The 24,995-nt window shown below is 44.1% G+C and overlaps 2 protein-coding genes across 5 annotated transcripts in view; one reads left to right on the top strand and one right to left on the bottom strand.

The window, feature by feature from the left end:
* Positions 1 to 3,928, top strand: part of AAMDC (adipogenesis associated Mth938 domain containing) — a 40,820-nt gene extending 36,892 nt beyond the window's left edge. Inside the window, exons 3-4 of the mRNA XM_045894501.3 lie at positions 1,918 to 2,013; positions 3,753 to 3,928. Of these exons, the coding sequence (XP_045750457.1) occupies positions 1,918 to 2,013; positions 3,753 to 3,893 (237 nt within the window). The 3' untranslated portion in view covers positions 3,894 to 3,928. The remainder of the gene's footprint in view (positions 1 to 1,917; positions 2,014 to 3,752) is intronic.
* A 6,307-nt stretch (positions 3,929 to 10,235) lies between these two features.
* Positions 10,236 to 24,995, bottom strand: part of INTS4 (integrator complex subunit 4) — a 110,466-nt gene continuing 95,706 nt past the window's right edge. For 2 of the 4 annotated variants that reach the window (XM_064576869.1, XM_064576871.1), the window contains 5 exons: positions 21,803 to 21,862; positions 19,702 to 19,861; positions 19,354 to 19,497; positions 15,121 to 15,241; positions 10,236 to 10,651 (listed from right to left, as the gene is read on the bottom strand). In XM_064576869.1, coding sequence (XP_064432939.1) covers positions 10,473 to 10,651; positions 15,121 to 15,241; positions 19,354 to 19,497; positions 19,702 to 19,861; positions 21,803 to 21,862 — 664 coding nt within the window. In that variant the 3' untranslated portion in view covers positions 10,236 to 10,472. Of the gene's footprint in view, positions 10,652 to 15,120; positions 15,242 to 19,353; positions 19,498 to 19,701; positions 19,862 to 20,505; positions 20,574 to 21,802; positions 21,863 to 24,995 lie in introns of those variants that run through there. The other 2 variants (XM_064576870.1, XM_064576872.1) reach the window with 2 other exon arrangements.

Below are 24,995 nucleotides of genomic sequence, written 5' to 3'. Positions count from 1 at the left end.
TGGGCCAGGCACTGGGCTAAGCACAACTCTATGTGGTCAGTAGATTTATTTCTTTCAAGTTTCAAAAAAGTTGCTCCCTGGGTTATATAGTATTCTAACGAAGTTCATTAAACTGAAAGTTAAACATGTTTCAGTTCAAATCCCAGCTCCACCACTTAAAAGTTGTGTCATCTTGGCCAATGTGTATATATTTTGTGAGCTTTAGTTTCCTTATTTATAAAACAAGAATGGATGTTTTAGTGCTACTTTATAGGATCACTATAGATACCACATGGAGTAATTTCTATAGATGTATTATGAAAACTGTAACTATAAACATGTTAAGATATTTCAGGAATTTTTTTTTAAGATTTTATTTATTTATTTGACAGAGAGAGACACAGCAAAAGAGGGAACACAAGCAGGGGGAGTGGGAGAGGGAAAAGCAGGCTTCCCGCGGAGCGGGGAGCCCGATACGGGGCTCGATCCCAGGACCCTGGGACCATGACCCGAGCTGAAGGCAGACGCTTAACGACTGAGCCACCCAGGCGCCCCAAGATATTTCAGAATTTAATGAAAAGACTCATTTACTTTCCTTATACCTTTAGAAATATATAAATTTCATTCCTATCTCCTCTATCATCTTTCAAAACTAAGAAACTCTTCTTTCTTTGGTACATTTGTTGTCTTCATGGTATTTTCAGTTCTTTCCTTATACCATCTCTAACTGTGATTAGAATGTACCCCTTCCACAACCACTGCATCAAGGCATAGTTCTTTCTGCTCATACTTCAAGACCCAATTAAAATAGCATGTCATTCATGACAACTTCCCACTCATATTTATTCACTTGCTCTTCTGAGACCCTCGACTCTATTTTATCTCATCCTATTGTAACTATTTCCACACAGTCACTAACCTTAAGTGACTAAAACTCCAGGGACTGTTTGGTTCATCTCAGTATTTCCAGTATTGAGTATAGAGCCTGGTACAGAGTAAGTTCAGTAAATACCTCTTGACTGAATGAAAGGATAGAGATAGACAAATCCGGGAAGGAGAGCTTTTATCGCCAAGCTTCAGTGCTGAGACTGTCATCCCTGTACAGATACGTAGTAGGTGAAGCCCAGTAGTTGGGCTGGTATTTACTAAACTCCCACTTTCCTATTTGCTGCAGTGGAAGCATTTCAGAAGCCACCATCCTTTAATGTTGGATTAATGTCATTAAACACCTTATCTTTAATATCCCTGGGAGAATCTGACAAGACCTTATGGAGTGATAGGTTTTAAAGCATCAACAGAAGTTTTTTTTGAGTTAAGTGGGAAAGGAGCTCAGAAAAGGTAGATTCTTATGAGTCTCTCCACAGTCCGAATTTTGGCTTGGTGTGCAAGTGCTTTCTTCTCCCACCCTCTTTCTATTCATTCACTTGTTAAACTCTGGTCATACTGAGCTACCTTTAGTACTCCAGATTTTTCTTTCCTCTGAGACTTTGTTCATGCTATTCCCTGTACTTGGAATGCTTTGTTCCACTGATTTCCTTTAACCTGGCAAATACCTCTTTGTCCTTTAGGTCTCAGCTTACATCTAGGCTTACCTCCTCTGGGATGCCTTCCCTGACCATTTGCCCCGATCCTACAGGTCTGAATTAGGTGCTCTTTCTCTGTGTTCTCACAACACCCTGAACTAATGTCCTTGTAGCACTTGTAAAACTATTGACATTTCTTTTTAGTCTCCTATATTTTTCACTAGACTTAGCATTCCTTAAGGCATTGAATCTTCTATTATTCCCAGGGCCCTGAATGATGCTTGGCACAAAATAAACCTCAGTAAATATTTTCTCAGTGAATTAATGGATGAATGAATGAATCCCACAAGAATGCCAACTGCAAAGAAAGGTTAAAAGAACGGGTAGCTGGTATACTTTCTCTTTCCACATCCAGCATTCTCCTGGTGTGCAGCCTGCAGATGTGGAGGAAGTTGTCAAGAAGGGTGTACAGACCCTTGTGATTGGCCGAGGGATGAGTGAGGCCTTGAAGGTAGGTATTGGGGAGCACAGCATTCCTGAGGACAGTTGGTAACCTCTTGGACCTTTACCTTAGAAATATGTCCTTGGGAGCTCATCTCAGTATATCATGCACCCTCATTTTGCTGAGCCAGTGGATGGCTCAGGATAAAATAAGGGATGTTAGTACTCTTCCTCATCGGGGTTGGACTGTCCAGTCTCTACCTTACCCTAGGCCTGTGTTGTTTCAACTATATTTCAGAAATTCTTCACTCCTGGAATTCTCAAGCTCTATAACTATCAATATTTGGTTCTTTAGATTTTCACAGTACTTCACACTTCTTTTTGTACTTCACATTTTTATAGAACTTTTTATTCTTTCCTTGAACACAATCAAGTTATGTGTTTTTCCCCTTTCGAAAAAAATACTTATTTTTATTGCACTTACAGAAATAATACATGCTTATTGCAAAACCGTTGATGCAGAAATGTTGAAGTAGAAAAGTGGAAGATCCCCACCCCCATCTCCACATTTGATGCTTACTGCTCCATGCAGCTGCAAATATATACTCTTAGGCGTACAGATATACATGTATACACTTAGAATCATTTTTACATAAATAGGATCACATCGTACGTATTTTCTGTAACTTCTTACATTATTACATTGTGGACAGCCCTTCACATAAGTATAGAGAGATCTACCTCATTCTCTCCTTTATATAGATGTCCTAAAATCTACTTCCCTACCGATAAAGGTGCTATTTATTTATTTTTTGTTTAACCTATTTTTCCCATTAAAATAATTCCTTTCTATAAGGCTATTGTTATTATAAAATTGTTCAAACATAGAAAAATATAGGGCATTTAAAAAATATTTCAGAGCTCCTTCTGAGGCAGAATCTAATTAAAGTCAATTTAAAATAATATTCAGCACAAGCCAGAGTTAAAAAAAAAATATCCAATAATAGCTGCCACTATTGAGAATCTTTTATATAAATTAATTTACAAACATTCATTCAGTGCCTTCTATGGGTCAGACACTCTTCTAGGCACTGAGACAAGATAAAAGACAAACAAGGTTCATGACCCTCTTGGAAAATTAAATAGTAGACAATTTCAGATCGCAACAAATGCTGTGAAGACAGACTTATGAGGGGCTGCTCTAAATGGAGTAGTCAGGAAAGACCTTTCTGAGGAGACATTTGAGCTGCAGTATCCATACATTAGTTAACTTCATCCTCACACCACCCTGTGTGTATTTTTATCCCCATTTTATAGAGAAGGAAACTTTAGATAGCTGGCCTACATGGCAAAGACTTTAGACTCAGGTTGGACTGACTCAGACATTATTCACATTTACGTGCTAGACATTTTCTGTGCCTTAGCTGAATTAGTTTTCATCCTAGCCCTGTGAGCTAGGTATTATTATTCCTATTTACAGCCATGGAAACAAAGGGTCAGAGAATTGAATTCACTTACCCAAGGTCACACTGCTAAGATTTAAATCCAAAACTGTCTGACTCCAAAATCCATCCTCTTCCCATTTCAATTTCACCTGAGTTTTGTGCATGCATGATGCTTCTGTCAACTTCTTAGAAGCCTGCTGACTCCTTGGGGCTCCCTGTCAAATTTTGGACTGGTGACACGCTGGGTGATCGAGTAGTGACCGTTATCATTGTCTAATTTTGTAGAGAACCCTTGCCTCATGGCAGGAAAGGAAACCCAGGAGGGCCTTTCCCCTGACTTACTCATCTTTTCTGCTCTTCCCAGGTGCCTCCATCCACTGTGGAGTACCTCGAGAAACAAGGCATTGATGTGCGGGTCCTCCAGACAGAGCAGGCAGTGAAGGAGTATAATGCCTTGGCTGCCCAAGGCATCAGAGTGGGAGGGGTCTTCCATTCCACATGCTGATGGAGCCTTAAGGAGAATAAATCACTAAGCAACAATGCCTGTGATCATCACTCTTAGCATCTCCACACCGGCCTCCCCAAGCATTTTTCAACAGCTGTTCACGCCAGGTCCTGTGCTAGGCTTTGGGATGCATGATAACTAAGGCCAGGTCCCTGAGGGGAACTGAAAATCAGGGGAGAAGACAGATGTATATAATACACTAAATGTTAGGCCAGAAATATGAGGAAATAAGGGCAAAAATAAAGCTTTCTGCTTTGAAGGCCAAGGAGAAGTTTCAGAACATTAAAATTACATTGCAGTTGAAGCTTTGGAATGTTTACCCATCAATTCAACCCAGTTTTATTGAGTACCTGATATGTCAGACACTGCTGTAGATTCCAGAGAAACAGCAACAAAAGTCTTAGCCTCACAAAGCTTCTAGTCTTCTTTTTTCCTAAAATTTTATTTGACAGAGACACAGCGAGAGAGGGAACACAAGCGGGGGTGTGGGAGAGGGAGAAGCAGGCTCCCCACTGAGCAGGGAGCCTGATGCGGGACTCGATCCCAGGACCCTGGGACCATGACCTGAGCCGAAGGCAGACGCTTAACGACTGAGCCACCCAGGCGCCCCACAAAGCTTATATTCTAGTGGAGAAAAGAAACAATAAATCCATAATGTAAGTAGAACCTGTTATGAAGAAAAATAAAGCAGAATAAGAAGACAAAGAGTAAAGAAGGCTATTTCAGGTATGTGGTCAGGAAAGGTCTCTGTGCAGATGGCCAATGAGCAGAACCCTGAGTGAAGTGAGGGAGCACTCCAGTAACAGCAATGGGAGGAGCTTGGCCCTGATACTCTGGATTCTAGGCAAGCTGTTCTACTAGCTAAACCTGAGCCTAGCTGGACAGTTCTCCCTGAGCCGCAGATTCTCTTGCTGTCAAATGATGGGTCTAGACTAGATGATCTGTAACCGCCATGGATAGTCTTTGTTAAATACCAGCTATCTTTTGTGAAGCCTTAGAATAGAACTCTAATAATTAAATTATAAGCATCACCTTAGTTTTCATTCCTCCCCCCCCTTTTTTTTAAAAGATTTTATTTATTTATTTGAGAGAGAGAGTGAGAGAGCACAAGAGGGGGGAGCAGGAGAGGGAGAAGCAGGCTCCCCACCGAGCCGGGAGCCTGATGCGGGACTCGATCCAGGGACTCGATCCAGGGACTCCAGGATCATGACCTGAGCCGAAGGCAGTCGCTTAACCAACTGAGCCACCCAGGCGCCCATTCCTCCCCCTCTTTAAAGAGGAGTATGGGCTTTGGTGTCAAATAGCCTGGACTTTGAACTGTGGCTTTCTATCACTCGCTGGTTGGGCATTTATTTAATCTCTTAGAGCTGCAGTGTTCTCATCTGTCAGATAGGGATAATAGTACCTGGAGTTATTTTGTAGGTATCAAATGGGGTGATTCATACAATGTCTTAGCACACTGCTTGGCATGTAGTGAGGACTCAATAAGTTGAAGCCATTGTTGTCATTATATTTTGATTAATGGGTCTGCTGTGTGTCAACTAGTTTCATGTTATGGTTCGTAACATATGGTTCGCAGCCTATTTCATAGATGTGTAGAATGCTGGAGCCCAAAGGAATTATTGACTCTATTCTCTCATTTATTCTCTTTCATGCCCATTTACTGAGTCCGCTAATTTTTTCTGACTAGTTATTGCTGGGCCCTGGGAGTATGGGAATAAGTAAGTTAGAATTCCTGCCCTCAGGAGTTACATGAGAGAGAAAACAGACAGTGATACAGTGTGTTAACATTGTAATAGTTACAAGGTCCAATGATGGCCTAAAGGATGGCCTAATCCCACCGGGATGGAAGGGAAAGTAAGGAAGACATCACGAAGACCATGACACAAGCTGAGTCTTCAGAATAAGGTGTTTGTTTAATCCCCAAACATTTGGCAACTTTTAACTAAACATTTACTAAGTCAAGTATTTATCACGACCGTAACTAATACCCCAGCCCTGCTGAAGCCACAGCCCCAGAAAGCTGGTTTTTGCTCCGCATGATCCCGTTACCTCCTTGGCTCAGTTGGGCATCTGACAAGGCAGCCCATGCACAGACTGAACAGCAACTTACGATGTGGCCTGGCAAGAAAAGGTGAGCTAAGACCATTGGAATGGAAAGTGAAGGGATCTTTCCAAGTTCACCCAGCAAGGAAGTGGCAGAGCCAAGGTAAGAACCTGATGCTGTGTCTTGACGTCCTTCTACTATACACCTCCTTAAAAGGCCTATCAGAGTGGGGCACCTCACTGGCTCAGTCAGTAGAGCATAGGACTCTTGATCCCAGGGTTGTGAGTTCAAGCTCCACGTTGGGCGTAGAGTTTACTTTAAGGAAAAAAAGGGAGGGGGTTGTGGGAGTAAGATCCTCACAGACCTGACTCCCAGCCTGGAGGTCTGGGGAAGTCCTGCTTAGTGCCCTTTTTGCAACCAGCCATTTGACAGATACAGGATCTTTCTAGATCTCAGCTCAGAAAGCTGAGGCACCTATGTAGCTAGGAGGGTATTTGATGAAATTCAGACTGTTTCTCTATTGATGCAATCGACTTTTTTTTTTTTTTTAAGTGAAATGTAAAGTGAGACATCTCCAGTGGGTGTTGAACTGGGTGTGGGTGTAATCAGTGTTCCTAAGTGAGTTGTCTCCACATTAGAGAGAACTTAGTACAAACTTCTTAGAGACAGAAGTATCTGGCAGGGAGATCATTAAACTTTGTATAGAACCTGCTAATAAATAGCTCCTATTTCTGAATCTGTTCTACATGGTCATTGCTGGAAATGTACAGAACTGGAGAGAAGCTATTTTTCCACATGACACTACACTTAGTCCTATGTCTTAATCATTAAGCCCTTTGATTTGATTTGTAGGTAGCACAGCCCTCTCTGCCCACACTTAATTTCTTCTAGCTTGAGTGGTTCTAAGACAAGAATTCTACCAAGTGCTTTCTGTGCACCCTCTAATTCTGTTCGCAGAAGTCAATCATGTCAAAGCCAAATATAAAGTCCTTTTGGAAACCTGCATCCCAGGGCTGGCTCCTGCAGGCATGCCGTGGGACTGCTAAGTTTGCTCTGGATTCATAGACTCATTCACTCCTGCCCTGCCTGGTACGTGCTGGTAGCTGCGCTGGGGACACCACACACGTTTCTTACTGTGCAGGGACTCAGATTAGTTGGAAGAGACAGACGTAAACATACGGTGATGGTACTGACATTGCAACCTGCCACGAAGCTACCTAGAGAGCTGTTTTGCCTGTCTCAGAATAATTTTAACATTTATTTATCATTTATTTTTTAATTGGGTATTTTTTTACATGAAAATGCAGATTTCTGGCTCTTCTGGAAGAACCAGAAGATCTGATACTACCAGGCCCACACTTAGAAACCACTGAGCAGAGGGGCGCCTGGGTGGCTCAGATGGTTAAGCGTCTGCCTTCGGCTCAGGTCATGATCCCAGGGTCCTGGGATCGAGTCCCGCATCGGGCTCCCTGCTCCTTGGGAGCCTGTTTCTCCCTCTGCTTCTCTCTCTCTCTCTCTCTGTCTCTCATGAATAAATAAGTAAAATCTTTAAAAAAAAAAAAAAAAAAGGAAAGAAAGAAACCACTGAGCAGAGCTGAATAGCAGCTACCTTCTGACCCTGACTGAAGAGAATGGGAAGTCTCTATTACCTTCCTACAGTCCACCTGACTCCTTTTTTCCTACCTTTCTTTAAAAAAGGTTTCCATTTCTGAACCTGCAACAAACACTTAAATAAATATGCCTCAAGAACATATAGGAGGCTGTCAGAACACGGAGGCAATGAGCCAAGCCCACCGGAGACGCAAGATACATTCCAGAATGAGGCTCAGTCCTGGAGAATGAGGAGTCGTAGGAGACACTCTGAGGAACATATTCCAGGGCTCAGCAGGTCCAAAGGTCTGATGACACAAGACAGCATGGTGAGCGTTGGGCACAACTACAGGATTCTCTTGCCAGAGAAGTACACAGAACGTGTGGCACACGCAGAACGAGGCTGGAAACGACAGAGGCGTGAAGAGCCTTCAAGAATATGACTTTAGACTTTATCCTGGAACCAGCAATGGGCCACGTCAAAGGGACTTCAGCAGGGGAATGGCATGAGCAGATCTGGGTTTTAGAAATATCACTCTGCTAGCTGTGTGAAGAATGGACTGAAGGTAGCAAGATCTGAGGCAAGATCTTTAGGAGGCTAATGCCACATTTTAGGAGAGATGATGGTAGTCTGCACTGGGATAGAAACCGAGTATGAGAAGAGGATGAGTCAAGAAACATTTAAGGAAGCAGAATCTAAAGGACCTGATGGCTATGTTTATCTGAGGGGTGCAGAAGGAGTCCAGTGTGACACACAGGTTTCTGGCTTTGACTGCCGGGCACATGGGAGACCACTTATACAGAACAACAGATCCATTACGGAAACCATGTTGGACTAAGAATCAGGAGGCCTGGGTTCCAGCCTTGGCTTTACCATGAATTCAGTCTCATATTTCTTAGCATCTGATCATTCAGGGTCAAAGGAATTTAAAAGGTTGAGTCCAATCTCTTATAGGATACTTGAATTCCTTTGCAAGAAACTTGTCAGGGAGCTTGTTCAACCTCTGCTTAAACACATCCAACATGGACAATTTATCCCCTAATGCAGCTCAAAAAACTTACCTTGATACTAAGCCATCTGCCCCTTAGGTGTGTCTCTACCTTTGGTGGAAAAAAATACTCTATTTTGGGTGTTAAGACCTAGGATAAAGTCCTGGCATTGCCCCTTAGGGGAAAAACATTACCTCAAAACCTCAGTTTCCCCATCGATGAAATGGGGGATAACCTAGAAGGATTTTTATAGCAGGGGTACCATATCTGAAAAGGATGCAGCATAGCCTTCACCTAGAAGGCTTTCTATAGCTAGTGCTCATGGGGCTCGGTGGGCAGCCATGGGTCTCAATGTCTTCACGCTCCGACCGAGCCATCATCATACGGTGCTTGGTAAGAACGGTGGTAGGATTAGGCCTAGCTCCCAGCTTCATTTTATCACCAGGGCAGGCACTTTTGTCAGGGTATCTTGTTGATACACAAGAGCCCACTGATGTCACATTCCTGAGATATACAAAACAAGCAAGCACACTAGAAAAGTAAGCTAGCTCCTTGAAGATCTTTCTAGCAGGGATGACGTTCTGGAGCCAGACTGCCTGGGTTCAAACCCCAGCTCTGTCGTTTACTAGTTGTGTGACTGAGGCAAAATTACTTAATTCTCTAACTCCAACTACCTTGCTTGTCACACAAAGATAACAGTACCTACTTCACAGGGTAGCTGTGAGGATTGAATGAGTTAATTTCACAGAAAAGGCTTACATCACTGCCGGGCACAAATCAAGGGCATTAAACCAAAAGCCAAACATGCTTGAATTCAAACTCCAGCACCACCTGAGTAATTCTATAATCTTGCTATTATTTTTATAAGCTTTCCAAGTAGCACATAGGATCGAGACTGCCTGCAGATTCAGATTCTACCAAGCATTATTTGATTAAACCCATTCAACAACACTTAAGGTATAATTATCTCTATTTTATGGCTAAGAGGAAACCCAGGCATAGAGAGCTGAAGATCTGAAGGCTTTTTCCATATACTTTCCCAGAGGTGGTAGAGCCCAGGCCTCAGGAACCGTCTTGGATTTGAATGAAGACAGGCTTTACTACTTGCTGTACAGGCTGCCTCCCAGACTTCTCACTCTGAACTCTCTGGAAGACTCAGTTGGCTGTAGCAAGGATAAATGGCAGGTAAAGTAACATGGGCCCTCACAGTTAACATCTCTGGAGCATTTACTGTTCCAACATTGGAGTCATCAAAGATGTAGTGGGAAATGCTTTTATTTCTTACATTGGATCACTCTTTTCCATAATCCTTGTTTCTCCTAAAATATGGCCCTCATGTATTATTTTGGTTCTAAGGGTAATGACAGGCAAGATCAAGAATCTCCCTCAGGGATGAAATTGATTCATTCTCCAGCTATTCATCCAGTCCTTAGCCCAGCTACTGCCTGAGTTAGGGAAAGAGCTTCTCAGCAAGACAGTGATGTCTAAGGCAATTCAGGAACCATCGGTGGTGAGAAAGTACAGCTGTGAAAGCCTGGGCCCTGGCAAACAGACTGTTGATTTAAAAAACAAGATTACGCTCCAGTAAGCCATTCTTTAGAGGTGGCTACAAAACTGGATCTTTGTTTCACACTGGAGGAATGTAACCATGTGATATAAATGTTGAACCTATAGGCACATAATTTTTTTAAGGACCAGGAACTGGAACAGCTAGGTGTTTTCTCAACTTTATTGGCGGGGAGGAGGGTTGTCAGGGAAGGAGGTGGTGTAGACTTGAAGGTTTGTTTTTTTAATGCAAAATAATTTATTTTGTGCTTGACACCAGATGAGACTATACGGGTCATGATGCTCATGCCTACACGCCATCTCCAGGTGAGGTGCTCTAGGCTTCTGGCTCACTCTGCTACCTAAGAAGGGCCTTCCAGGCCTCGGCTCTACAGACTGCTGGTGACTCAGCGCCTTGCGGGTTTGGGCATTATGTAAACTTTCACAGACTTGCTGAAGGGGATGGTGCCCTCGATGCTGGTTTCCAACTGGGGTGACACCTCGCCACCCTCGATCCATGGGGATTTTGGAATGCGGGAATTGGAGTTGTAGGCCAGCAGCAGCCTGACTTCTACCTGGCATGGTTCTGGAAAAAAAAAGACAAAAGAAATCCTCTATGACTGGGCCACTGCTAGGAATTGGGATGAAATGTCAAGTCAAAGCAACATCAAAGATGGAAGCAGGAGGGTTTACAAACTCTGCTGCAGAATGGTGTTTGATGAGATGCTCAGCCCGGCCCCCACCACAACCTGCCCCGCCCCCCACCCCAGCCCAGCTTTGCCCCGTCCATACACCCTGCTACCCCGACTTTGCACCTCGCCCCTGGTCCCTCCAGCCCTGCCTGCTCCCACCAGCCTGCATCTTGTCCAGTGTTGACCCTTCTGTTTCAACAACCCCTTGGCTCACCGGCGAGGAGCAGGGCTGCTCTGTCCTGAGTCTGAGCTCGCAGTGGGAGGGGGACCCCTGTTCCCACCTGTCGCTTCAGGCTAAGGCTGCAGGGTGGGGAGCTCTAAAGCACAACGATGTACATCTGTCTTCCTCCCTTCCCCCTCACCAAAGACACGTCCCCAGCCTGAATCCTGTGAGGCCTGGGCCTGCAGACGTGCAGACATGCTGCTTCTCCGCCACCTCCTCCTCCCGTCCCCGTGGGCTCCCTGCAGCTCAGATCCGTGGCTGATCAGAGACGAGCTAAAAGCTCTGCCTCAGAGGCCTTCTGGCCTCAAGAGAGCGCCACGGGGGCCTGCACAGGGCTACTGCTCGTGGCCAGATAACCATGCTCTTCCTGTGTGGCTGGGCTCGGGCATCAGGGCTGCACCATCAACACAGACCACAGACGCTACCAAATTAGTGGACAAGCAGCCCTGATTAGATTAGGAAACAGTTCTGACTAAACATTCTCACCAGTGAACAGGAACCCATTTCAGGGACCTAAAATCATGTCACTAAACCTTTCTTTCATGCACGTGGCAGGCCCTAGTGAGCAAGTTAGCCCTCAGATTGCTGACCATTTGTTGGGGACGCAGACAGTTACAAATGGGGCACAGTGCTCTAAGAAGAATGAGGAGGGAGCCCAGGAAGGCTTTAGAATAGAATACCTGCTCTGTGCCAAGCACACAACCCCAAGAGTTCTTACCCTGCCACACCATGAAAGACTGTCACAACCGCCCAAAAGTCCCAAGGCTCTGAGAGGTTCTAAGTGACTGTGGAAATCCACACCGGTGACAGAATGTAAACCCACTTCATAAACTGAAGCAATTAATCTTTGTTAACCACGTGGCTTCTACAAAGGAGGGGGAGAGAATTTCAGAAGAGCCTAAGGGCAAGTGCAAAGGTGCCAGAAACACAGTAAGCTTTGGATATCCTCTTAAATTTCATGTGACTGGAGCAAAATGTGCAAGTGTCAAAGATTAGCCCAATGCTAAGAAGTACAGAGGACAAGAATGAGAGCTGGATGGATCTAAATGAACAAGGGCAGAGGTCCCAGGACTTCTTAATACCTCTCCAGACCTCTTCCTAGTCACTTCCAGACTTCTCTCTAGGGAGCAGGGCAGAGACTGAATCGCTGTCCCCCAGGGAGGGAAAAGCTCCCACGAAGCCAGAGTAACCTAGCCAGCCCAAGAGCAGCCTCAGCTCCACCATTTACCAGCCACGTGGTACGAACACAGCCGTGTAATATGGGGTATATCTGTAATGAAACCAGTGCCGCTCTCTGGCATCAGACTCCAGTATCAGCTCTCCCACTCTGCTCCCCTCTCTTGTCCCAGATGGCTGTTGCCAACCCCAACCACAACCCAGCCCCAACTCTCACAGCACTTCCAGCCAAATCCTGGCGAGGTCAGAGGACTCAACCCCAACTGTTCGTTATGCCCTCTCTGCCTGTAGTAAGAATGGCAATTCAAACCACTGCCCTCAGAGGAAAGGCGAGGGGACAGAAAACGAGGAAAGACAGTGGGAGAAAAAGATAAAAGACTATGTGAGACAAATCATCATGCCTGAAGAATAGCTCTCTTAGGAGGTATATATTCTTGCTTGCATCTTACAGATAAAGAAAATGAGACGGAGAGGTAAAATCACTTTCTCAGGATGACACAGCATGGGAGGAAGAATCTGGAATGGGGTCGGTGTGACTCAGAGCTTCTGACATGGCAATCCCCTGCCTCTCAGAGGAGAAGCCCCTGGGAGGGAGCTGCTGAAGGACTACATGTAGGAAACGCCCCCCAGCACGAGGCCCCATCTCCTGGATTAGGACAAAGGCGGCACAGGGCATTCAGAATGAGAACACGTTTCACTTTAGTGTCCCAGGTCAGAAGGGAACATGGTATAGTGAAAACTCAAGGGATTTGGGAGCAAGGAAATCTGAGTGCCAGCCTCAAGGCCCCCATGATCAGCTATGTGGGCCTCCAGTTTTGAATCTATAAAATGGAGAGCAGAGTACTAATTCCTACCTCCAAGTCAGTCTAGGGATGAAATAAATTTTAATTGCACATTTAAAATCCTGTATTCAATTTTCATTATTTGTTGAGCACTTACTACATTTCAGGCTCTAAGGACACATGACACAGAGGCACCGGAGATACAGAGGTAAAGATGATGAACAAGTTCCCTGCTCTTGTGGAGCCTCCATTCTAACGGGAAAGTCAGTAAACAATTAAATGAGAAAACTTCTGACACTAATAAAGTGCTATGCTGAGAATTAAAAGAGAGATTTGTAATAGCAATCTCTCAGAGGAGGTAATCCTGAATGAATTAGAATTCTTCAGGCTCGTGAAAGCCTAGATTGTAGCCCTCAGGCTACAGGCAAGGACTTGCTGTATGACCATGGTAAGTCAATAGGCCCTTCCAAGACTTTTGAGGCTCTTCTGAGATCTAACATGCTGTGATGTGCCTCTCTGAGCCTTGGCCTCCCACAACAATGCTGTCCCACAGCATATCTTTCTAGCATATCACGTCCATGTCTAGGATCCCTTTTATCAGAACAGATTAGAATAAGAAATTCTAGGGGTGCCTGGGTGGCTCAGTCGTTAAGCGACTGCCTTTGGCTCAGGTCATGATCCCACAGTCCTGGGATCGAGCCCCACATCGGGCTCCCTACGCGGCGGGAAGCCTGCTTCTCCCTTCCCCCACTCCCCCTGCTTGTGTTCCCTCTCTCGCTGTGTCTCTCTCTGTCAAATAAATAAATAAAATCTTTAAGAAAAAAAAAAAAGAGTAAGAAATTCTACCTTCCTGTGGTAGTGCAGAACATTGCAGGCAGCAAGGATATGAAATGAGGGATGCTCAGGGAGGAAGATCCTGGGTAAAAGCATTGCTGGATGCTCCCTCAATTGTGCCAGGCCCAGGGTCACTGATTAGACACCCAAAGGGGCTGTCCTGATATTTAACAGCCTACTTCCTCTTTGTGAGAACCTTATTATGTCATTAATACCCACCTAACACCCCTGATAGAGGGAAACCATTAATAATGGCATTAGTTACTCATGTATTTAATAATTCAGTGAAAGAAAATTCTAGAAGGCATCCACCTATTTCTAAAATAAACCACATTTCATGGCAATCATGCTTCTGAATCATCTTTAGTGATTGAGGAAATACCAGTGAGGCCAATTCTCCCCCATATTTTAGGTTCTGTAGACTGAGTCTCTTTTTCAAGTTTCTAAAGCAGCCTTACATGCTTGAAATGTCATGTCTCACGCACTTGTATTGTCCCATTTTATTCTTTTTTTTTTTTAAAGATTTTATTTATTATTTGACAGAGAGAATGAGAGAGAGAGAGAGCACATGAGAGGGGGGAGGGTCAGAGGGAGAAGCAGACCCCCCGCCGAGCAGGGAGCCCGATGCGGGACTCGATCCCGGGACTCCGGGATCATGACCTGAGCCGAAGGCAGTCGCTCAACCGACTGAGCCACCCAGGCGCCCCGTCCCATTTTATTCTTAAGAATTTTTTAAAATACTTATGTAACTTCCCTATCTTTTCACAAATTGTTAAAGTATCACATTAAACCAGCCCATGTGGGAAGGCAGGGCAGTAACAGTTGTCATTTTACTTGTTTTAGGGGAATGAACTGAATGGTTCATATGCAAAAACAGAACAATTTTAATTTGGGGTAAGAAACATAAAACTGCTTAATTTCCAGACAGAGCAAGCCTCAGAACTAACTCCTAGGTGGAGTACTATCATCTTCATTTTGAAGGTGAGGAAACAGTTTCAGAAGGGAGAGTGGCTTGTCCAAGGCTATGCAGCAAGTCAGTGGCAGAGTTAGGACAAGAAAATAGTGTGCTGGCACCCAGCCAAGGGCTCCTTCCAGGAGATTCCATTCTATTATAATCTCCTGTATATCTTCTGACAAAATCTTGTGCCTCAAGCAATCAATGCAACACAGCAAACGAGTCTAAATGCAGCCAGTTTGGGTTTTTAAACTCTTTAAGAAATCAAGTATAGTCCTCAGCAGGCCTGACAGAACCGTGTATTTTGAAAAGTGCAAAAAATCAAATGCCTACGGGTAAGTGTGGTCCCCAGGAACATATTTTCCTGTCCAACCTGGTCCACTGACCCCTTACCTGTCCAGGCAGTGTGGGAGAGGTACACCTGAGTGATAAGCCGGTGGCGCCCTGGGCCAGGATTCCGGAAGTCGGCTGGCTTAGGATGAATCATCTGAGCCTGGCCATCTGGATATAAGACCTAAGAGGTGAGAGAAATGAGAAGAAGGGACAGAAGAGCTATGAGTTTCAACAAAACTGCGCTGTCTTTTGTGAACCTCAAAAGAGGAGGAAAAGAAGACACTAGCCTTCATTAAAAACTGTTCCTGGAGCTGGGGGGCAACACTGTCGCTATCTCAGTTTTCCCTTTCCCAGCACACAGCAGTGTTTGGTAAATGTCCCCTGAATTCACGGTGAAGAAGTGATAGGAATAAAGTGCCTCTGTTAAGTACAAGAATAGGTAAAAATACTAATCCTGATGTGAAAAGCCTTCCCAGGCACCCCCATCAGGATGACTTTCTCTCTCCTTGGCTCTCAACCATATCACGGGCCAGCATCCAACACCAACCACCAAGTATTAAGAATAATTTTGTAACTGCATTCTCTCCACTAGATTATAAGATGCTAAGATGCACATTCTACTGCTCTTTCTGTCAGTGAAGGGTCTGCTCTGTTAAAAAACAAAATTCAACCAAGTAAATCTGAAGATCTAATTGGCTTTATTAAGAGTCTAGCAAGTAGAGAGATGTTCTGAAGAGCTGTACAAAATGGGAAGGACACATTCCTGGAATAGGTTGAAACAGTAATTAAGTCTTGGTTTCCTGTCATGGGGGGCAAATGACTCCAATTTGGACTTGTTTTGTTTTTTTTAACAGTTGGCCAGTTCTCAAATCTCACACACGGCCAGGATACTTTCCTCACACCTCAGGGAAGCCTCAGCGCTATCTGTGCGGACAGCCTCTTGCACTCCACGGTATACAAATGAACTAAATCAACAAATGCAGCTTACCAGAGAACCCGAGGGCCTGGACTCTGGAAATCTACTGAGAAGGACAAAGTAGGGAGCTGCACAGGCCTTTCAACCTTGAAACTCTGGAGAGGCCTGTCTCAGCCCACCTGCTCCATAATGAGAGAAGACTTCAACTGCCTCCATGTTGATCTCAAACTTTCTAATTGTTTAAGTTCTTCTTTCCAGGTTCTTTCTTTCTTTTTTTTTTTTTAAAGATTTTATTTATTTATTTGACACACAGAGAAAGCACAAGTGGGCAGAGAGGCAGGCAGAGAGAGAGGCAGAAGCAGGCTCCTCGCTGAGCAGGGAGCCCGATGCGGGACTCGATCCCGGGACTCCAGGATCATGACCTGAGCCGAAGGCAGTCGCTTAACCAACTGAGCCACCCAGGCGCCCCTCCAGGTTATTTCTTAATTCAGGCAAAAGACCCAGAAGGCAAAGCATCCTCTGATAGTAACCAAAACTACCCCTCAAGCAATTAGAACTGCCCTGAGCCAGCAAGATCCCCCGTGGTTAACTCCAAGACAATGAGTGACTTGACCTTCACTGCCCACCTGCACGTACCCACTGACCTTTGCCCCACATTTTCCTCATAGAAACTTGTAAGTATTTTCAGCACTTGGGAGACCGTCTTGGAGACACTAGTCCACTGTCTTCCCGGGTTGGCCTCACTGAAAGGAATTCTTGGCTTGTTTCACCACCACTCCTTTCTCTGTCTTCGGATTTGGTCAACGACAAGTGGCCAGATGCCCTTGCACCCCGGTACCCTGGCTACCCTAATTACCTTCCACCTGCCCAGAACAGAGGAAGTGCTGGTCTGGACAGCACCTTCCTACCATCAGAGCTGTCCCACAAGGGGCAGTGTGTCCCCCACCTCCCCACCTGCAGAGGTGGCAGAACGGTCTGGCCATGCATGTGGTACAGTGGCTTTGGAGACTTTTCAGTAGAGTCTAGCTTGTGACCCTTAAATAATCTGCCTGCAATTTCATTTATGCTCAGTTGGTCACTGAACTTTTTCTCAGGGATAAATGTGAAACAGTAGTTCTCAACTCTAGCTGCACATTAGAATCACGTAAGAGTTCTTAAAAAAAAAAAAAATTGGTACTCAAGGGCCCTACTCTCAGGATTCTGATTTAACTGGTGTAAGCTGAGGCCTGTGCATCATTACTTTTTAATGCTTCCTGAGTAATTCTAAAGTGCAGGTAGGGTAGATAACCACTAATGTGGGGGGGGGGGGGAACCTGTAGTACAACTTCACAGCCAACTCAGAATTAGTTCTTTGTAGGTCTTATGATTTATAATAAAGAATTCCTTTAAAAAAAGAAAAAAAAAAAGGAATTCCTACTGGGAAGCCAGAGGGTTTTTTTCCCTCTACTGTCACCATTGGCAAATCTTTAGGGCCTGACTCATTCTTTTCTCTTCCAGGAAGCCTTCTCTGCCTGTTCCTGGCTATCTGTCCTCAGACTCTACTTACTGTCAATGCCTGCACCCCTACTTTTATTCGTAGCCCTTCTGCCCAAATACCTCCTCTAGCCCTTATCCTTTGTTCTTACTCATCCTTTCACACACACCTCACCATGCACGGGTGTCTCCACAAAGCCCTTCTTTTCCTCAGCCTCCAACCACACTCTCCAAATTAATTCTCTCCATCATGTGTATGTGTATTTTAAGTATATTACAGAATTTTTTATGGTAGCTAAAAACTGGAAATAAACCTGTAGGGGAGGAAAATTAATTTTCCCTCTACCCTTCTAAGTTCTTGGCTAAGATCACTCCTATAATAAAAGACAGATAAATAGGAAAAAAACAAACACAAGTTTAATAACATGTATACATTCTGTATACATGGGAAATACCCAGGAAAACTGATTAACTCCCTGAAATGGCTCAAGTCATCACCTTAAATACCATTTTCCATTAAAGACAAAAGAAAGGCATTGCGGTGGGAGGGAACCAGTTTTGGTTCAATGAACAAGCACAATAAACAAGGGTAAGGTTGTTAAAAAAAAAAATTTTTTTTTTAAAGTAATCTGGGGGGGCTCAAACTCAGGACCCTGAGATCAAGAGCTGCACGCTCCACCAACTGAGCCAGCCAGGTGCCCCTGTTATGCAAATTTAAGTTGGTGCCTGCCCCATTGTTAAGAGTTTCTAGAGATTTAGTCATCCTTCTCTTCCTGGTACAGAGGGAGACACCCTTACAAATGGTGATCTCCCTTATAAATGTAAATTTACATCATAAAAGGGCAACTTCTCTGTTTTCTGAGATTCTCCTGTGTCTTCAGCCTCTCGAAAATAATTATCCCCAAATAATCTTTATGCCAAAGAGCCGTATCTGGGGTGGCATACTGTGCTCCCCTTCATTCCTGCCTTTGAAACTTCCAAGTGGTTTCACACTCTGGAAGCTGAGTCAGTACAAAGCTCCATTACTTCACTGAACCAGGCAGTGTCTTGTTCTTGAGAATAAGTCCACTCCATTTCAACAGCTGGGTCTTATTTCAGAAGGCAGTGTTGCACATGGGTTCCCCAAATTAGGCCTATAGTATGTGAGCAATCAGGTATTTAGTAAGAAACCACAGTATTCTGATCCTGTGCACATTTGAATGATGACTGAACTTCGGTTTTATAACTGCATGTCCATTTGTCTTTCACTGATACTGTGCATCCTGAGGGCAGGAATTCTGACACCTCTGCAACCCTAGTGTTTATCATGCGCAACAGAGTAAGCATTGCTAAGTGGATGGATGGATGAGTGGGGTGGATGGATGAGGGAGCAGTAGTCTTTTTGCAGACTGTCTAAATTGATTAGTGTCTCTACTGCATTTGGCATGTGTCCCTAATATATCTAACTTAGGAAAAAATACTCCCTAGCGCTTGCTTTTTTCAACCCTTAAATTTTGTTCACCAAGCTGCCCCACCCAGAGCCCGGAAAGGACTCATTTATTATAGTCTGCTTGTAGCCCTGAAAATACCAAGTCTTCACCTCACGTTACAAAACTAGAAAGGCCCCTGTCATTCAGTAAACCCTTACTGGGTATCAGTTTATATATACTGGTATATATAAAATACTTCGTCTCCTTTCAACGTCAGTTGTTCCTATTTGTTAGTTGTAGAACCTGAGCTTCAGAGTTTAAAGTACCTTGCTCCAAACCACAGTCAGCAGAAGAGATGGGATTCACATCCAGACTCTTTCTCATAAAGACTCATCTCCCCCTCCTCCCCCCACTCTCTGTCGCTCAGGTAGAAATCACAGGGCTGCTGAAGTTACAGTCAGTATGGAAGACCCATGGGGGCAAACCCTGACAGACCTGGACCTTCACAGTGCTCTGAGGGTCCTGCACGTGTTCCAGGGTTGCATCGACATCAAGGGCCACAACCAACCCAGACGTAAACCGCAAAGGGTTGTCTGACTCGCCTGCTGGCTCAATGATGGTGGCCGAAGCTTTGTGGATCTGTAAGCAAGAAAAAAACACAGTGATTCTAAAGCCAGGTCATCCCTGGGCAACAAAATATGATCCATGCACCCTTCTGTCTCCGGATTAGCAGGGGGACATGTGGGAGCCAATCAGGGGAAAGGCCCTCGCCCAGATGCTCAACTGGTCAAAGAAGATCACCAAGGTGAACAGTTCTGACTGTCTGAACAGACTTGGCCTGACCTGCTCTGGAAGGGGAAGGTGCAAGAAGGTACTCTGTCGCAGCATGGTCTGTAGAATTTTGACCACTTCTACAGGTTTGGACGTCATGAGTCGGGGCATAAGGTCAAGAAGTTTGTCCACAAAGCTGTCCTGTAGGTGGGGCAAATCAGTGATAAAACACCTGGAGGAACAAACAGAGGCAAATGACTAGGCATTCATTTACACCGGCTGAACCCCAAACATATGCCAAACCCTGAGGGAGACGTGATGAACTGAAGGAGCTCACGATTCCCGACTGAGAAAGCCAGGCACCCGGATAATTATGCCCTGGTGATACGATCATCCTAAGAGCCTTGTTTACTGAATACCCGTATGTGCCAGGCATACTCTGTGTTTTACGTGATCTTATTTAGTCCTCCCAGCAATCCTGTGCATTGTTGGAATTATTTTCATATTATAGATTCATTAAGTAATTTAACAAATACATCTTTAAGACTTAGCAAGTGCCAAGTACTATCACACCAGGGACGTAACAGTGAGCAAAAGAGAAGAAAATGCCTATCTTAATGAGGCTTATATTTGTTGATAGGAACACTGAGATTCAGAGAAAATGATGTTGCACTGAGGCTTTAAAAAGTTAAGTAACTCATCCCCCGTGCTGATTCCACAGTAATTCTGCCTCGTAGAAGGAGACAGTCAAAAAATATTTCACTGAGGAGGTGACAGTGCAGGGATGCAGGGGCTGAATGAAGTCCAACTCTAAACAACAGATGAGGAACTCTAAATGACTAAGCTCTAAACGACAGATGAGGAATTTTGGCATACCAGAGTTATCACCTTCCCAAAAGTCTCCTCAACCCAACTGTGCAAAAACACTTTCCACCTTAAAGAACCTAAAACCAAAAGTAAGGCATGAACTTAGTTGAGATTTTTTTTTTTTTAAACATTTATTTATTTGACAGAGAGAAACACAGCGAGAGAGGGAACACAAGCAGGGGGAGTGGGAGAGGGAGAAGCAGGCTTCCCCCGGAGTAGGGAGCCCGATGCGGGGCTCGATCCCAGGACCCTGGGATCATGACCTGAGCCGAAGGCAGACGCTTAACTGACTGAGCCACCCAGGCGTCCCTGAGTTGAGATTTGAAGCCAGGATCTTAAAGGGCCGAGCAGAGTGTATCATTTGCTAGAGAGCAGCGCCTATTGGTGAAGTGTGGTATTGCAACTCAGCCCTACAGGAAGCTCTTATCACCCACCCACATGAAGACTGACTAGTATAGAGTCATATAAACTTCAGGTTTGGTGAAGTTCATGGGGGCAAAGATGAGGGGTGGACGCATGCAATATCAGACTTAACATATGTTAGACTAGGGGCCTGAGTGGCTCAGTCCGTTAAGCACTGGCCTTCGGGTCAGGTCATGGTCTCAGGGTCCTGGGATTGAGCCCCGCACTGGGCTCCCTGCTCAGTTGGGAGCCTACTTCTCCCTCTGCCTGCCGCTCCCCCTGCTTGTGCTCTCTCTCTCTGACAAATAAATAAATAAAATCTTAAAAAAAAAAATGTTAAAACTATAAAATCCTATAAATGCCTTCCTCCTAGTATTACATTGCCAGCACACCACGTGTCTGGTCACTAACTCAACTACCACTTCTTCACCAAGCCTTCCACTCATCTACTGCATCTGTTTTAACCAATTTACTCCATACAGAATTCTGAGAAAACAGCCGTACTGCAGAATAAAAGTTACTTATAGAATTATGGCACAATTTTTTGTAGATTATAGAAAAATATGGAAATTTAAGAACAGTGGTGGAAAGAAAACAAGTTACAATTTTTCAACAAAAAAGTTTATGTTTTACCATGTAGTCCTTGTCTTTTTAGTGGCCCAGCTGAATGCTGAATCCAAATGATTCCTGATGTTTTCATTATACCACTGTACGTTTAGCTGAGTTTAAAGAGGTTTATATAGCACTAAAGAAAATACGCAATTAGGGCACAGTGCCACAGAAAACAGGTTGGCTGCACTGGGTTAAGCCAAGGGTTCTGGCCTGTGACTGCTCTTGTTGCCCCATACGTGCTACTCTCTGCACAGCCAAGGTTTAACAAGCTAGAAGGTGATGAAGTAATTACCTCTGAAAAAAGTCCACTTCCTGTAAAAACTTTTCACACATCCCAAATAAGGGGTCAACTCTGTAGAAAAAGAGAAAAACAAACAATACACATATTTTGCTTATGTAATCTTCCACCTGAGGAATGAGGACCAAATTCCCAGAAACCTGAGTCTACATGAAAGGAGAATGAGTATAGTACACTATCAAAATTATCTCTAAGAGAAAGAGCAGACTCCTAACGGACCCAGGGGAAAATATCTGCCAGGATCCCAAGGCCTGATTCAGACACTGCAGTGACTGTTGGGCTCAACAAAGGCTCAAAGTCAAGGGCTATCGTAGGCCACGCCTGGCATCAGACTGACCGAGGATATAGGACAGAAGCACCGCTTGCGGGCAGTGCAGCCTCATGCAGCCTCATGCTACTCCTCTACGGGAGTTTTCCCAGCCCTCCACTCAGCAGTCCACAGAGCCGTGTGGGAGCTCTGATCTTGTCCAGGACGGACAGCTCGGGGGCAAGGACAGGACATCCCACATCAGGTGAGTCTGGAGACTATCCTGGCTTAGAAGCCTCATGCTGCACAGGGGCTAACATCTCTTGAAACAAATCCATAGGGATACCTTCCAGGGTCCCCACAAGGGATACGCCTAGTTACAAGAATCACTGCACTCGATGGAGCCAAAAGCTATGGTGTCTGCATCAGGCAATCACAGTTCACTGATAGTTCCTTCTGGTCTACGTGCAATTTTCTCAGTGATCATTTTTACTATGGCAGTGTTACCTAGAAATATAGCTGATGCTACCAGGTTTCTAGGGAATAGACCTAGAAAGTTAACTGAAGGTCAGATTCTCATGACGAAAGGGAAAAGATTTTGTTACTACTTTGCCCACAGACACAGACTATGTTCTTTCTTCACTAATTGGCTCTTTTTATTTCTTGTAATTTCTGAATGAAACTTTCCATTTATTTTCATTAATATATTATTTATTAGAGGAGTACAGTGCCAGTAAAGAAAAACAGACAAATACTCTTTCCTTATACAAAAACATGGAAGAAAATGGTGTTAAGTTTCTTTTTTTAAAAAAGATTTATTTATTTGAGAGAGAGCGCGTGTGCACGAACAGGGAAGCAAGGGGGGCATAGGAAGAAAGAGAATCCTGATGCAGACTCCCCACCGAGTGCAGAGCCAACACAGGGCTCTATCCCATGACCCATGAGGTCATAACCTGAGCCAAAACCAAGAGTCGGCTGCTTAACCGAGCCACCCAGGGGCCCCATTGGTGTTAAGGTTCTTAATAACCTAGTTAAGTCTTTCTACTAAAATGTAAGCTCCATGAAAATAGGGATTTTGTATTAATCATTTTGATACATGATATACTTCCTGACACAAGCAGCTATTAAAATAAATATCTGTTGGGGCACCTGGGTGGCTCAGTCGTTAAGCGTCTGCCTTCGGCTCAGGTCATGATCCCAAGATCCCGGGATCAAGCCCCACACTGGGCTCCCTGCTCCGCGGGAAGCCTGCTTCTCCCTCTCCCACTCCCCCTGCTTGTATTCCCTTTCTCGCTGTGTCTCTGTCAAATAAATAAATATAATCTTAAAAAAATATGTATCTGTTGAATGAACAAGTAAATGAGAAATGACAAATGGAAACTTACTCTACAAGCAACATGCACTTGAATTATTTTCCTAAAAAGCAGGTAGCACTTGAAACTTTCTTAACTCTGATAAACAATCAGAAATGGAACTGAAATTTGATAGTGAGGTCCACCCGTGGAAGATCTCCAGGAGTGAGAGGGCTGGACCGGAGACCTCCAGTGAAGCAGGGGCTGAAAGGAAGGTAATTCAGCCAAGCAGTGTCAATGTAGGGCCTGCTTATCAAGAGTTATCTTGGAGAGCTTCCAGACAGTAAAATACAGATTGGGGAACCCTCTCTAAACCCTAAAACAGAGCAGGAAGCCTCACTCACCTGCATGCTAGGTGAAGTAGGCATTACCACTAAGAATGCCCACTTTTTTCTTGGTGTGAGGAAAGAAAGCAGGGGAAAACTGAAGTCCACTGGGGAATCAAACACTGACCTAGAGTCCACTTTTGTTTATAAGTATGCAAAGACAATGGGAAATTTTAGATGTTAAAAAGATAATCAGGGCTATAAAGGAAACCAAGCAGACCTCAGTGAGATAGTCAAGGCATGAAAGCACAGAAAACTTATTAAAAATTCTAATAACTAATGTCACTGAGATTAAAGAGGAGATCTGAAAGGACACTACACTGATAAAGCAAGAAACTTATTAAAGGGGCACACGGAAGAAAGCACACTCTGAAATAAACAGTAATAATGAAGTCAACTCAACAGTAAAGTAATACTACAATGAAAAGTGATAAAAACTGAAGTAGAGCTTAAAAGAGCATATTGAGGAATTTACACAGAATACAGAGGAGAAAAACTAAGAAACTGAAATTATGAGAAAAAAGATGAGAGACAGGGAAAACAGATCCAGAAGACACAACATCCAGCATGACAGACTGGAGGGGATGGAAGTAGTAGTGAGGAGAAAAATATCCTAGCCAAAAGCAGAGTTTATACTTCAGAGTCCCACTGAAGGTCAGTGAGAACACTGGAGAAAAAAAAAAAGCCCCACATACCTACACATATCCTGGTAGAATTTCTGAATTCTAAAAAGAAAAAAAAAATTTACAGCTCTGAACCAAGAAAAATACGCTCCCTACAAAGGAAAGAGAACCAGACAGACATCAGACATCCTAAATGTAACACTAAATACTAAGCAGCAACACAGCAATATTGACAGAATTCTGAAAGAATTCCAATTATGTATAAGAGCAAAAGAAAGGCAGTTTCAGACATGCAGGGTCTCTTACATGCTTATTCAGAAAAACAATTACTAGAATGCTAGAATGTGTTCCAATCAAATAGTAAATTAGAACAAGGAATGTCAATCGCTTCTCAGCCTTTTGGCTAAGATCAAGTGTAGAACAAGGAATGTCAAAAAGCAACTGCAGTACAAAAAAAAAAAAAGTGGTGAGCAATTTGGAACTAATTTTGAAAAAATACTCATAAAGATTAATGCATACTTTAAGAACAGATTCTAAAATAAGAGATACATTAAAAAAACATAATAAGCTGATGGGTGCCTGGGTGGCTGAGTTGTTAAGCGTCTGCCTTCGGCTTAGGTCATGATCCCGGGGTCCTGG

This window comes from Mirounga angustirostris, unplaced genomic scaffold (assembly GCF_029215605.1).
Source record: "Mirounga angustirostris isolate CCGP_5_RB_7025 unplaced genomic scaffold, mMirAng1.0.hap1 SCAF_13, whole genome shotgun sequence".
NCBI lineage: Eukaryota > Metazoa > Chordata > Mammalia > Carnivora > Phocidae > Mirounga > Mirounga angustirostris.
Note: the sequence above shows the minus strand (reverse complement) of the source record. Positions and strands in the feature narration are given on the sequence as shown.